The sequence below is a fragment of the Nothobranchius furzeri genome, chromosome 1, assembly GCF_043380555.1.
Source record: "Nothobranchius furzeri strain GRZ-AD chromosome 1, NfurGRZ-RIMD1, whole genome shotgun sequence".
Lineage (NCBI taxonomy): Eukaryota > Metazoa > Chordata > Actinopteri > Cyprinodontiformes > Nothobranchiidae > Nothobranchius > Nothobranchius furzeri.
Window position 1 is genome coordinate 65498372 of NC_091741.1, and position 15399 is coordinate 65513770.

Consider the following 15399-nt stretch of genomic DNA (forward strand, 5'->3'; position numbering starts at 1 on the left):
ATCTGGGAGGAAATGCCACAAGACACCATCCGTTGTCTCATTAGGAGCATGCCCCGACGTTGCCAAGCATGCACACAAGCTCGTGGCGGCCACAAGATACCGAAAGGCAATTTGAGTTGCAGAAATTATGTTTTTGAAATAATGGACTAGCCTGCCACATCTTCGTTTCACTCCGATTTTAGGGTGTCTACACAATTCAGACCTCTGTAGGCTGATAACTTTTATTTCCATTAAAAGACTTGGCATCCTTTTGTTCCTAAGACATTGCCCTGTTATTTGTATTTGTATTTTTATTTTTTTTTATTTTTAGATATATTTATATTTGGTCATCTATACTTATCTATTTAGTAAGCTTTTGCTTTTAGCATGACTAATATTTTGCTTTTACTGTATTATACCTTGTTCTTTTTTCTATTGTATTATGCTGCTGAGAGACCGCTGCTCGTCAAACTCATTTCATTGCAATGTTGACCCTGTGCTAACTTGCATATGACAAATAAACTAAACTAAACTAGATATCCAACTTCATATTGAGATCTGATGTATCTAATGTGTTTCTTTAAAGTGTTCCTTTAATTTTTGTGAGCAGTGTAGATTTCATGAGCATTTTTTTTCTCAGAAGTACCCCTGAAGGGCTTTATTTGTCCTGTTACCAAAACTTAATTTGAGCCTGAGATGTAACCTAGAAGCCCCTGTTAGTTTTTTGTTTTTCTTGAAAATAATTTGGACACTTTTAGTTTATAGATTTTAAAACACTGTTAAAAATTAAACCCACTAGTTTATTTTTGAAAATTGGCACAGATGTAAGAATAATGAAATAATTGGATCGTTTAGTTTTGTTGACATTGACGGCTCTGTTTGTTGCAGCTACAGGAGAGGGTGAAGAGGAAGCTGGACAGTGCTGGTTCTCCTCCAGGGGTAGATCCAGTCAACGGTTTCAACGATGGCTTCCCTCCCAGCAAAAAAGCCTCTCTGGACAATGGCACGGCCAATGGCTCCCCGCTGGACTCCAAATTGGTGATCAATGACTCACTGAACCTGAACGGGGCCCACAGGCCCTCTGGGGAACCGATGGATGGTAGCGGGGAGCCCGATTTTCCCTGGAAGGAGCTGAAACAGGAGCCGGAGGACATCTTACCCATCATGCCTCAGTTTGAAGTTGGGAACAATAACCTATTCCCAGACCTGAACCTGAATGAGCAGGACTGGAAGGAGTTGATGGAGGACTTCAAACGCTCTTTGCCTATTGAGGACATCCAGAAAATTTTAGAAGAAAGCTTAGAGGACCGTAAAGATCCTCTGGAACTGGCACTGGCTTCAGGTGGAGCTGGGGCAGTGGTTGGGGGAGCTGGAGGATTGGCAGGAGGTGGAGGCCAGTCATCTCAGAGTCTTCTTCCAGACTTGACCAGTGTCAAAGCAGAGTTCTCCCCAGCCTCTGCTGTTTTTGAGCAGGATCCTCGCACCAGCTCCCCCCTTGTTAGGTCCACCTCCTCTGGTCCACCTCCCCACCCGACCAGCTCCCCTGTGGCTTCCTCTTCTGCTTCCTCTCCAGTTGTGCAACCATCCCCATTAGCTCCTCCTTCTAGGCCACTGCAGCCTCCACTGAACCACCTCATGCCTCCGGGTCCCCTGGTTACCAAAGACGTATCCCGGGCGCAGCAGCTGAAACAGATGGCAGCCCAGAACCAGAGAGCCCAGCAGCACAAACAGCCCCAGATGGGGACCAAGTTCCACAACCCCCCTCCCTGGCCCCAGATGTCCAACAGCTCCCAGAGCCCCTCCCTGTATCCTCCTGACTTCACTTCTAACTCCTCAAAGCAGTTGCTGATGCCCTCTCAGCCCAACAAAGGCTCGCCGAAGTCTGGCGCAGGCAGCTGCATGCAGGGGTCTACCGGGCACCCCAACATGCTTGGTTCCCTGACCTCAGGACACCCACTTAGCCACCCCTCAGGACAAGGTACTCAGGTGTCCCTGAACTTCCACAACACTAGACCTCTGTCGCACTACGAGGCAGGACCGGGTCCACCGAGAGCCCCCAACGCTCAGAACCAAGACAAGACCCTCGGTCTGGTGCGCCCACAGCAACCACAATCCAAACCCAACGGTATAAACTTCCTTCAGCACATACCACACTCACAGGTATGTACACACACACACACACACACGCGCACACACACACACACACACACACGCACACACACACACACACACACACACACACACACACACACACACACACACACACAGAGGTTAGGCTTTGTTCTACAGTCTCACGCTATAATCTGTCCTAGGCCATATTTAGGCAGACTGATCAACTGTTTAGAGATAATCAGGAGTTCAGCTATTTGAGAGAACTGTACTTGGATATTGAATATTTATCCCTTGTACTAAAAATCCCCCAATAAGTTTTAAAGATGACTTTTTCTCCTTCTACGAGTGTTGCTGTGTAGTCAGGAGACTTCTGATATCTTTATTCTGATTGAATAAGCACAGCTGCCAGTCAGTCAGTTTACAGGTGAGAGAAGTATTTGTCTAAAGGTGATTACATTTTTCTTTCTATCTTTTTTTTTTGTTTTGTTACAGGACCAGAACACCTACCCTGCCCCTCCACACGGCACAGGCCCTGTCAACACCATGACGCCTGGGCCCAATAACATGGTGGCGCCGCAGGGAGTGAACGCCTTGTCCATTAAACGTAATAACGCTGTGTACTCAAACAAACAGGCAGCAATGGCAGCAGCACTGAAGCAGCAGCAGCATCAAATGTTGGAGCAGCAGTATGTGCAGAGGCAGCTCATGGCTGAACAGGTGAGACTCACCTGTGATTCCACTTTGTGCTTACTGTGAGGTTTCTGAGCTGACTTTTAACCTCAGACACCAGGGGGAGCTGGCCCTCATTGGAGATCTGACCAGAGTGTCTGCTGAGGCAGCTGGAGCCATCAGAAGCTTGTTCACTTTTCCCATCATGCCACGTTTTTTTTCCCCTTATCCACCCAAGCAGCAATCCTTCTTTTATGGTTGCTTGTGGTTCTTTTTTAACTCAAGTTTCTCTGTTCTAAGATGTTTTTTGTAGTTTATTGGTGTGCTGTAAATCATTCATGATCCTGACTCATGAACCCTTTACAGGAGAAGCAGCGTCAACAGGAGCAGCAGCAACAGCAGCTGCAGCGACACCTGACCCGACCTCCCCCACAGTACCAGGACCAGCCAGGACCACCAGCCAATCAGAATCCTTTTCCACAGCAGCCAGTCAGTCAGTTTACAGGTGAGAAAAAGTTTTCATGCTTGCGTGTTTAGTGAGAACATGCCAGAGTATCTCTTATAATTGGATATGGAGCTGCAGGAATAAATGTTCTATCCTGCTTGGAGATTTTCCGCATCAGCCTAACATACCAGAGGACGGTGTAGACTAAAGCCTGATTTATGCTTCTCCGTCTGCGTCAGTGCGGAGACACGCAACGCCATTATCCGTACTTGCGTAGGGCACGCAAGTACGTACGGAGTCGAGCCCACTTTTTTAAACATCCGTCGAACGAGACGGATTACGCAAGCTTGTGATTGGTCAGGATGCCGCTGTTGTTTACAGCGCCGCCATTGCAAAGAGAGCCGAGGAAAACTAGCGGCAGACACGGAGAAGCTTGAAGAATACCTCGCGAAAAAACTCTAAAAATATGAACGTTTAATTCTCCCGTGACTGGAGGAGTGAAAAGATGCGCAGCAAGCATTTTATTTGTGGACGGAAATGACAGGAAACGTGGGTTTAGAGGTGGGGAGCGCATGAAGGGGTGGGAGAATGAGAGACAAATATGTCCCTGTTAAAAGTCACTTATATACACAAAAAACACAATATAAACACACGATCTTGGACCGATGCATGACAGGAAACCACAGAACAGCGCTACGCCCTCTGTTGTCCTGCAGGGCAATTGCTTTGCAACACTCTCCAGGAGACGGAGAAGTACAAGAGCAAAACGCTTCCGTCAGTCCGTGCGTGTCTGTCCCTTGCGGAGCTGACGGAGAAGCATAAACCAGGCTTAAGGCTGGGTGGTAAAGCGAAAATTTACCGTTACGCAAATGTATAACTCTTACCAACGTCATTTATTTATAAATGTGAGTCAGTTGCTGATGTCCATGTCCCTTTTAAGAAGCTGCGACACAGACCAGTGGGGTACACGTCACAGCCAGTCACATAGTCATGTGACTCCAACCCATCGAGTCTGTAACAAGAAAAGCAAAATGAGGAAATGGAGAACGAATTAAATATGGAAGCAGTGGGCTGCTTGCAGCTCATAGTTCTGATTCTCTCAATACTTGTGGACCACGGCTGCTCGTAGCTGCCCAAATCTTGTAACAGTTCTCTTCTCAATGACGCTCGCCGCTTGGTCCGCAACACTCTGCAGCCAGCCGCAGTTATTGATGGTCAGCCGAGAGCGTTGATCAGCGGGCTACAACTGACATAGGTTTAGTCGTGGAGAAGCTTGTTTCCAAAAACGTGCATCAATCATTTGGTAACAATATGGATTCAGCAAGGTTGATGTGATGAAAACAAGACAATGTAAACTGGGCAGAAAGACTATCACCAAGTCAAGATAACACGTATATCTTCAGTACGTCTGGGTTTTATTTAGAACCTGACTACTGGACAACTCAAATGTGACTTCACCTGATCCATTTCAGTTCTTTTCAAAACCATCTAGTTTGGTGATACATTGTTAAATCTCCATCCATCTGTTTTCCTCCACTTATCCAGGGCCAGGTTGTGGGATCCTTAGTCTATAATTCAATTCAAGTTTATTTGTATAGTGCCAAATCACGAGTCATTTCAAGGCATTTCACAAAATCTTTAAATCATGAGTCATAGGTTAAATATGCTAGTTATTAAAATTATATATATATTTATATATACACTATATATATTCATTATCGAAATCTTGTTGATAATGAATAAAATTACAATATTGGTGGATTCATAACATATAACCATAAAAATTGGAAACAAAATACATGGGAGCAGGTCTACATCTCTGGGCGATGCCATATTAGGGCTGCCTCACACGAGAGCAAACTGCTGAGCTGACAGTCATTCGAGGCCGCTTGCTCAGCAGATGGCTCGCTGTGTGTGCCTGATTTTCAGTCTTTTCTGCCTGAGGTGAAATTCAAACCGGTTTGAAATTTTTCACCTCACGGGACAGAAACTGGGAATGGAGAAAATGCTTCTTCTTGTTTTGCAAAACATGCATCAACTGGTGGGAGCTGTAAATATTGGTGGGGGCCAAATCTGTAAAAGAGGAGAAAAGAAAAACAAAACGGCTACAGAATGGTGAGGCAATGAGTAAAAACAGGACAGGCACCAAAATTTGGACACATTTTAACTACAGTGACAATTACAAAGCAGTGTGGAATATGTAAAGTGTAAATATTTCAAAACAGGCTCTAATGATTGAATAATTTTTTTATTTTGAAATAATTTTACGCCACAGTTTCCTTCATCATGGCTACTCAACTGATAGGTGACTGGTACTGTTGTATCAGAAGATGTACAGAAAAGATCTTTTCTGTAGCGCCTCAAGATAAAAATCACGAGGCGCGTCACAAAAACAAAAATGTAAAAATATTAAAAAGAATTTAGAAAATGGTTGAAAATATATTTAAAATGAGCAAAAATAGACAGTTGTGATTAAAAAATGTTAAGAAAGAGAGAGAGTGAATAGGAAAGAGGGAAATCAGTGGATCCTGAGGAAGGTGGAATAGGTGGGGAGAGCAGAATAAAGAGAGAGTGGTGAAGAAGGTCATACAAAAGCCAGCTTGAACAAGTGAGTCTTCAGCTGCTTTTTAAAAGGGTCCACTGACTCAGGCTCAGGGGGGAGGAGGTCCAGAGTCTGGGGGCCACAACAGCAAATGATCTGTCACCTTTGGTCTTTAGCCTGGTGCTGCACAACCAGTAGGCTTTGATCACTGGACCTTAGGGACCTGCTGGGGGTGTAGGGACTAAGAAGATCACCAATGTAAGATGGTGCTTGTCCATGTAAGGCCCTATAGACCAGAACCAGGATCTTGAAATGAACCCTGAAGTTGACTGGCAGCCAGTGAAGCTGGAGGATAAGCGGGGTGATGTGGGTGTGTTTGGAGGACTTGGTCAGAAGTCGAGCACAGGCGTTCTGAACCACCTGTAGACGGGAGGTTCTGCCTAGACACGTGAAAAGAGAGTTACAGTAGTCTAAGCGTGAGGAGATGAAGGTGTGGAGAACAGTCTCAAGTTCAGAGCGGGACAGAATGGGACTCAGCTTAGCAACGTTCCTGAGATGGAAGAAGGAAGAGTGAACAAGAGAACTGACATGAGAAAGCTCCAAGCCATCCAGGTTTTGATAGAGTCTAAGCAGGTGTGTAACAGCTGCAGCTTAGACATCTCATGGGGCTTAAAGGAGATGTACAGCTGGATGTCATCTGCATAAAGATGGTAGCAGATTCCTTAGAAGGAGCTCAGGATGTGCTGAAGAGGAAGCAGATTGAGGAGGAAGAGCAGAGGCCCCAGCAAAGAACCTTGTGGGACACCATGGGTAAGAGAGGTGGTGGAGGACCTAAACTTTGAGACGGCCACAGAAAAGGAACGCTCAGAAAGATAAGAGAACACTCCAGAGCAGATCCTGATAGGCCTACCCAGTCTCTCAGCCTCTCCAGTAGCAGGTGATGGTCAAAAGTGTCAAAGGTTGCAGTCAGGTCCAGCAGGACCAGAACAGATCAGTCCCCTGCATCACTGTGAGTCAGAAGGTCATTAGAGACCCTAAGAAGAGCTGTTTCAGTAGAATGAGCTCTACGAAAACCTGACTGGAAGCTATCATAGATGTTATGTTCATCAAGAGCAGCTGTGAGTTGTTTAGCCACAACCTTTTCCAAGGTGACTGGTACTGTTGTATCAGAAGATGTACAGAAAAGATCTTTTCTGTAGCGCCTCAAGATAAAAATCACGAGGCGCTTCACAAAAACAAAAATGTAAAAATACTAAAAAGAATTTAGAAAATGGTTGAAAATATATTTAAAATGAGCAAAAATAGACAGTTGTGATTAAAAAATGTTAAGAAAGAGAGAGAGTGAATAGGAAAGAGGGAAATCGGTGGATCCCGAGGAAGGTGGAATAGGTGGGGAGAGCAGAATAGAGAGAGGGTGGTTGAAGAAGGTCATACAAAAGCCAGCTTGAACAAGTGAGTCTTCAGATGCTTTTTAAAGGAGACCACTGAGTCCACTGATCTCAGGCTCAGGGGGAGAGAGTTCCAGAGTCTGGGGACCACAGCAGCAAATGATCTGTCACCTTTGGTCTTTAGCCTGGTGCGCTGCACAACCAGTAGGATTTGATCACTGGACCTCAGGGACCTGCTGGGGGTGTAGGGACTAAGAAGATCACCAATGTAAGATGGTGCTTGTTGTCCATGTAAGGCCCTATAGACCAGAACCAGGATCTTGAAATGAACCCTGAAGTTGACTGGCAGCCAGTGAAGCTGGAGGAGAAGCGGGGTGATGTGGGTGTGTTTGGAGGACTTGGTCAGAAGCCGAGCACAGGCATTCTGAACCACCTGTAGACGGTTCAGGGAGGTTCTGCTCAGACACGTGAAAAGAGTTACAGTAGTCTAAGCGTGAGGAGATGAAGGTGTGGATAACTGTCTCAAGTTCATGGCGGGACAGAATGGGACTCAGCTTAGCAATGTTCCTGAGATGGAAGAAGGAAGAGCGAACAAGAGAACTGACATGAGAATCCAGGGTGAGAGCTGGGTCAAAGGTCACGCCAAGATTCCTGACAGAAGGTTTGGTGTGAGAAACAAGCTGACCAAGAGAGTCTCTGACTTTGGGAACCAGCTTGTCTGGGGAACAGATGAGGATCTCAGTCTTATCTTCATTCAGCTGTAGAAAGCTCCCAGCCATCCAGGTTTTGATAGAGTCTAAGCAGGTGTGTAACAGCTGCAGCTTAGACATCTCATGGGGCTTAAAGGAGATGTACAGCTGGATGTCATCTGCATAAAGATGGTAGGAGATTCCTTTGAAGGAGCTCAGGATGTGCTGAAGAGGAAGCAGATTGAGGAGGAAGAGCAGAGGCCCCAGCATAGAACCTTGTGGGACACCATGGGTAAGAGAGGTGGTGGAGGACCTAAACTTGGAGACGGCCACAGAAAAGGAGCGCTCAGAAAGATAAGAGAACACTCCAGAGCAGATCCTGATAGGCCTACCCAGTCTCTGAACCTCTCCAGTAGCAGGTGAGGGTCAACAGTGTCAAAGGCTGCAGTCAGGTCCAGCAGGACCAGAACAGAACAGTCCCCTGCATCACTGTGAGTCAGAAGGTCATTAGAGACCCTAAGAAGAGCAGTTTCAGTAGAATGAGCTCTACGAAAACCTGACTGGAAGCTATCATAGATGTTGTGTTCATCTGCAGCAGTGAGTCGTTTAGCCACAACCTTTTCCAAGATCTTGGAGATGAACAGAAGTTTAGAGATGAGTCTGAAGCTGCTATGGAGAGAGGGGTCAAGAATTGTTTTTTAAGAAGCGGGTGGATTACAGTATTCTTAAAGTAAGCATGGACCTGACCAGAGACCAGAGAAGTATTAATTATAGTGAGCACACTGGGACCGATGGACTGAAAAGCACTTTTAAACAAAGATGAGGGTAAGATGTTGAGGGTGCATGCAGAGGTCTTCATAGAGTTAACTAGTTTGGTTAACTCAGCTTTGCTCCTGTTTCTTTGCCTATCTAGGATGATGGGCCTAGTTGGAGTCGGGAGAGGCAGCGATTAAGCTGAAGGAGAGATGCTAGATCTAACCTTATTGACTTTGTCCACAAAGAAAGACAGAAAGTTCTCAAAGTCTGCAACAGAGTGGATGGAGGCTGTAGGACAAGCAGGAGAGACGATGACTACGTTTACATGCAGCCAATATCCGGGTTATGGTCGGGTTAAGGTCGGTATTCGGGTTTCTGAGTTGATCAGAAGAACCCGTTTACAAGCATAAATAGAAAGAGTTACCCCTAACTTGCATAACCCAATTTAAATGCGGACGTTGGGGGTAGTCTCAGGACGTATGGACTACGTCAAGACGCAATATGCGTCATTTCCGGTTCTTCTTGTTCCGGTATCGTTAAAACAACATGTTTCCCAGTTCGGAAGAGATAGCGACCGGGTTTGTTTGCGCTTTAGTTTCCTCGTCACTTCAAAAGTGTGGTGCTGTGCCGCGACTCGCTATGTTGCTCCCAACTTGTTGTTTACTTCCGGTGTTCTGTCGCATACAAGACGTCTCGCTACTCAAAAGACCAAGATTCCTTGCAAACAGAGCATGCGCAGAACACACGCTTTGATGGGCAATATCCCAATATGCGTTTACACGACCAAACATTCGGGTTAGAAAAGGGTTACCCCAGGTGTAGTAAGTATTATGAGCAAATCTGAGTTTTTGGCGGTGTTTACATGGACCTGCGGAACCGGGTTGTTGTGAATATTCGGGTTTTAACCCTTTGATGCATAATGGTCACTACAGTGGACAGGTACTCAAAATTGTTATTTATCTATTTTTACTATTAAGCACAGCTGTTGAAGACTTTATTGCATGTGAGCACCTCCATTTGGACGTCAGTAAGTCAAGCCAACATATTTCATGTTCAGAATGCACGCTGTCCACTGAGGTAGACATGTAATAAATTATTTGTAAATTAAATGTTACAAAAAATTTGTAAATATGACATTTGTTTCATTCACACCTAAAGATGGATGAAAAAAAATTATTTAAAAAATCATGGTTGAATATTTCATAATTCATGCATCAAAGGGTTAAAAGGGTTACTGGCTGCATGTAAACGCACTCAGTGCTGCTGATGGTGTTAAACAGCACCTTGGGGTTCCCTTTGCTCTGGGACACCAGGTTGGAGAAATGGGAAACCCTTGCATCTCTGACTGCAGAGTTAAAGGATGTCAGAAGATCCTTTAGGTGCAGCAGATGGACGTGGAGATGGGTTTTCTTCCACAAACGCTCAATTTTTCTGCATTGGCGCTTCAGGCTGTGAAGGCTGTCATTAAACCAGGGAGTAGGGTTCACTGCAGGAACTGATCTGGTTCTGACAGGACAGATGTTGTCCAGAATGGAGAGGCAGTGCTCGTTAAACTGAGAAGTTAAGGAATCTGGGTCGTTATCAGAAGAACAGGGTGGATCAAAAGCAGCAGAAAAATTGCCAGCTGTGCTTCGTCTTCGTCTTCGTCTTCCTCCGCTTATCCGGGTCCGGGTCGCGGGGGCAGCATCCCAATTAGGGAGCTCCAGGCCATCCTCTCCCCGGCCTTGTCCACCAGCTCCTCCGGCAGGATCCCAAGGCGTTCCCGGACCAGATTGGAGATGTAACCCCTCCAACGTGTCCTGGGTCGACCCGGGGGCCTTCTGCCGGCAGGACATGCCCGAAACACCTCCCCGGGGAGGCGTCCAGGAGGCATCCTGACCAGATGCCCAAACCACCTCAACTGGCTCCTTTCGATCCGGAGGAGCAGCGGTTCTACTCCGAGTCCCTCCCGAATGTCCGAGCTCCTCACCCTATCTCTAAGGCTGAGCCCGGCCACCCTACGGAGGAAACTCATTTCGGCCGCTTGTATCCGCGATCTCGTTCTTTCGGTCATTACCCAAAGCTCATGACCATAGGTGAGGATTGGGACGTAGATCGACCGGTAAATCGAGAGCCTGGCTTTCTGGCTCAGCTCCCTCTTCCCCATGACAGATCGGCTCAGCGTCCGCATCACTGCAGACGCCGAACCAATCCGCCTGTCGATCTCCCGATCCCTCCTACCCTCACTCGTGAACAAGACCCCGAGATACTTAAACTCCTCCACTTGAGGAAGGACCTCTCCCCCGACCCGGAGGTGGCAAGCCACCCTTTTCCGGTCGAGAACCATGGTCTCAGATTTGGAGGTGCTGATCCTCATCCCAGCCGCTTCACATTCGGCCGCGAACCTACCCAGCAAGAGCTGAAGGTCAGAGCTGGATGAAGCTAGGAGGACCACATCATCCGCAAAAAGCAGAGACGAGATTCTCCTGCCACCAAACTCGACACACTCCACACCACGGCTGCGTCTAGAAATTCTGTCCATAAAAGTGATGAACAGAACCGGTGACAAAGGGCAGCCCTGGCGGAGTCCAACCCTCACTGGGAACAGGTCCGACTTACTACCGGCTATGCGGACCAAACTCACGCTCCTCTGGTAAAGGGACTGAATGGCCCTTAACAGAAAGCCACCCACCCCATACTCCTGGAGCGTCCCCCACAGGGTGCCCCTGGGGACACGGTCATAAGCCTTCTCCAAATCCACAAAGCACATGTGGATTGGTTGGGCAAACTCCCATTTCCCCTCCATCACCCTTGCAAGGGTATAGAGCTGGTCCACAGTTCCACGGCCAGGACGAAAACCACATTGCTCCTCCTCTATCTGAGATTCAACTATCGATCGGACCCTCCTCTCCAGTACCTTGGCGTAGACCTTTCCAGGGAGGCTGAGGAGTGTGATCCCCCTATAGTTGGAACACACCCTCAGGCCACCCTTCTTAAAGATGGGGACCACCACCCCGGTCTGCCACTCCCTAGGAACTGCCCCCGATGACCACGCAATGTTGTAGAGACGTGTCAACCATGACAGCCCTACAACATCCATAGCCTTGAGATACCCAGGACGAACCTCATCCGCCCCCGGGGCTCCGCCGCTGTGTAGTTGTTTGACTACCTCAGCAACTTCTGCCCCCGAGATCGGACAGTCCATCCCCAGGCCTCCCAGCTCTGGTTCCTCCTCGGAATGCGCATTGGTGGGATTGAGGAGCTCCTCAAAGTATTCCTTCCACCGTCCGACTATAGCCTCAGTTGACGTCAGCAGCTCCCCATGCCCACTGTAAACAGTGTGAGCGAGTTGCTGCCTTCCTCTCCTGAGGCGCCGGACAGTTTGCCAGAACCTCTTTGGAGCCGATCGATAGTCTTTCTCCATGGCCTCACCAAACTCCTCCCACGCCCGAGATTTTGCCTCGGCAACTGCCACTGCTGCACCCCGCTTGGCTATCCGGTACCTGTCTGCTGCTTCCGGAGACCCACAGACCAGCCACGCCCTGTAGGCCTCCTTCTTCAGCCTGACGGCTCCCCGAACCTCTGGTGTCCACCAGCGGGTACGGGGGTTGCCACCACGACTGGCACCGGCCACCTTACGACCACAGCTAGCAACAGCCGCCTCGACAATCGCAGAGTGGAACAAGGCCCACTCGGACTCAATGTCCCCCACTGCTCTCGGGACGTGGTCAAAGCTCTGCCGGAGGTGGGAGTTGAAGACCGTCTTGACAGGTTCTTCTGCCAGGCGTTCCCAGCAGACCCTCACTATGCGTTTGGGTCTGCCAGGTCTACGCGGCATGTTCCCTTGCCATCTGATCCAACTCACCACCAGGTGGTGATCAGTTGACAGCTCCGCCCCTCTCTTCACTCGGGTGTCCAAAACATACGGCCGCAGGTCAGATGATACGACTACAAAATCTATCATCGACCTGTGACCTAGGCTGCCCTGGTACCAAGTGTACCGGTGGGCATCCTTATGTTCGAACATGGTGTTCGTTATGGCCAAACTGCGGCTTGCACAGAAGTCTGTGCTCTCATTAAGAATACGAGAACTAACCATGAGTTACTAAGCTAAAATAAACAGCTCAAACACAACCAGGTAGTTCCACTGAAATGACATTAAATACGTTCTTATTTACAATTGCAAGATTTTAATTTTGGTGTTTAATCTTCTAAGACTTAACTCCAACAATCTGAAGGGAGCTGCATCTCAGAGCTTCTCCTGAATGAGCTCATTGTTCTCTTACAATGCATTTCCCTGTAGGACTGGTTTTGTTTGTGACGCGCGCCTCATGGTGGATGTGTAAATGATGCTCACCACTCATTTGACTGGAAAATAAAAGTAGCTGTTCATAGCTCCTCAGTTGTTCTCATGTAACACACACACACACACACACACACACACACACACACACACACACACACACACACTCACTCACGGCTGCTTATAAAACATTCACTAATTATGTGAGAAACCGGTTAAGTATTTAACCATCAAACCATTAACTGAGAAACTGGTTTTTATGCATTATTTTTAATATAGTCTTTCACTCTGAGTTTAACATGCAGGGTGAATGTAAAAAAGTAATTTAGCCCTTTTTCCTGAATTAGCCCAAAATAGACGGGGAAAATTCTTAGATTGGAAAATCCAGTGACATTAGCACGTCAAGGTATTAAAATTAACATTCATGGACTTGCCCATCTTGACTCACAACAGGGAAGGATGTTTTATTTCAGCATCCAGAAAGCAGCAGAGAACTTCTGTGCTTTTAGAAGCTAACCTTTAGCATTAGCAGCTCCACCACACAGCAGAACTCCTCCAGACCTGTTATTTGTAGAGTTGCAGAGCAAACAGTCAGTGGTAGAGTTGTGTTGCTGTTAGCCAATCAGGGACAAGATGTCCAAAAATCAGGAAATAAGACTCCAAAACCCGCCGAGTTCTACTCCCCTCTGATTTGGCTCAATTTTCTTTCTTGAAACAGGAACATGAAAGCTTTCCCCCCACAGGGATTGACAATTATTTATACGAGACTACTGCAGATGTGTTGAAGAAACAAGTGAACGTTGTCTTTAACCAGCTAGTAATATTCACCAGGATAACTGGTTTCAGTGTTTAACTGATGTCATGTAAACTTATTTTTGATCGTTTTGGATTTTAAACCTGTTCTGGGTTCTTTTATCATCTAATTGTTGTTTTTCTTTTCAGCGTCCTCTCAGCCAATGAGCAGCGTTGGTTCAATGGGAGGCCCCACCTCTGCATCCCGTATGTTTCCTCAGAACCAGAACATGATTGGAATGAACATGGATCAGGGAGGTGGTCCAGGGGGGGGAGTGGCTCCAACCCCTGCTGTCAGCCAAGCTGACATCGGTCTTCCATCCTGTGGTGGGGGAGGGGCCAGCGCCGATGGTCTGTACAACAACATGAACCTGCACCAGACCCACCCGCCTCAGCAAGTGAGCCTTCAGTGTCAGGCCCTGGGCCCCATAAACGCCTCCTTCAGGCAGAACATCCTGCAGCAGCACCTGAAGCCTCAAGCCAGCACCAACTTGTTAAAGCATTCGCAGCTTTCAGCCCGCATGCCGAATGCCATGCAGGGCAGCTTGGGAGGTAGGATGGGTGGGCCAATGCAGGGAGCTCAGAGTGTCGCCTGGCAACAGCAGCTTTCCAGCCAGACACCTGTCAGTAATGCAGGTGTGCCCCCCAATGCCTTTAGCAACCCCTCCAGCACCTTTCACATGCAGCAGCAACAAGCTCGCATTCCCAAGATGCCCCCTGGCTCCACCCCCTTTGCTTCTAATGCCATTGGACGAGGCATGGCGACACTAAATCCTGGGCAGCAGATGATGCAGACAAGCATGGCTGCTACCCAGCAGAGAGCTCCACCAAACCCTCAGAACCTTGGCCAGTCCATGGCCAATCAGCAGCAGCCTCAGCAGCAACAGGCCAATAAGAACCAGGCCATCCTCTCAGACATGGCTGCCTTTGGACAGCCCCAGACAAATGGGCGCCATGGGCTGCCATGTAACCAAGGTTACCAGGTGAACAGGAGCACTGTGCAGCAGCAGCAGCAAGTGTTTGGTTACAACGTGGCGTCAGGCAGCTTTGCCGCTGAGAGCGACCTGGTGGACTCTCTGCTAAAGAGCCAGAGCACACAGGAGTGGATGGCTGACTTGGATGAGTTGCTCGCCAGCCACCCGTAGGTCCAACACCTAGAACCACTCAACTGGGAGGTTCTAGTTCTGATGGGTCAGGCAGGAAATGAGGCTCTGACTTCCTGTCTGCTGTGAGAAAAGCTGGTGAAGTTTGGTTAAGATTCCAACACAATGACCAAGACACACGGGACAAACTACTACTGACCTTAGATCAGCTAATGGTTGAAACACAAGATGCCATTTAGAAACCTGCTGTTTACTCACTCTCTCACACACACCTGGTAGAGAAGCACTGAGCGCTGAGAGAGCATTTTACCAGTGAGTTTGGACAGTAACATCCTACTGATCAGTGTTTTCGTTATAAACGGGAGCTGACTTTTATTTTAAAAAGTCTGAATATCCAGATTTTGTTACATGCTTTCATTTTTTTTCAGAATCATTAAGTAATTTGAGTTAACCCCAAACTACCAAAGGGTTAATTAGTCCACTCAAACTCATAAAACATTTTACAGTTGGATAAAAGTTGGAGTCAAAAAACATCTAGAAGAAACTCCTTACACTTGTGCTTCAGGTTTTTCTACCAGGAGTGTAAAGTGAGCCTCAGGCTAAAGAGCTGAAGTGTGTTTTAGTTTGTTATGCGCTGCAGCT

At 47.5% G+C, this 15399-nt stretch overlaps 1 protein-coding gene across 3 annotated transcripts in view; it reads left to right on the top strand.

Moving 5' to 3' along the window:
• Positions 1 to 14976, top strand: part of maml1 (mastermind-like transcriptional coactivator 1) — a 33835-nt gene extending 18859 nt beyond the window's left edge. For 2 of the 3 annotated variants that reach the window (XM_015952220.3, XM_015952236.3), the window contains exons 3-6: positions 868 to 2139; positions 2584 to 2808; positions 3127 to 3265; positions 13805 to 14976. In XM_015952220.3, coding sequence (XP_015807706.1) covers positions 868 to 2139; positions 2584 to 2808; positions 3127 to 3265; positions 13805 to 14799 — 2631 coding nt within the window. In that variant the 3' untranslated portion in view covers positions 14800 to 14976. The remainder of the gene's footprint in view (positions 1 to 867; positions 2140 to 2583; positions 2809 to 3126; positions 3266 to 13804) is intronic. The other variant, XM_015952229.3, reaches the window with a different exon arrangement.
• Positions 14977 to 15399: the final 423 nt, after the last annotated feature.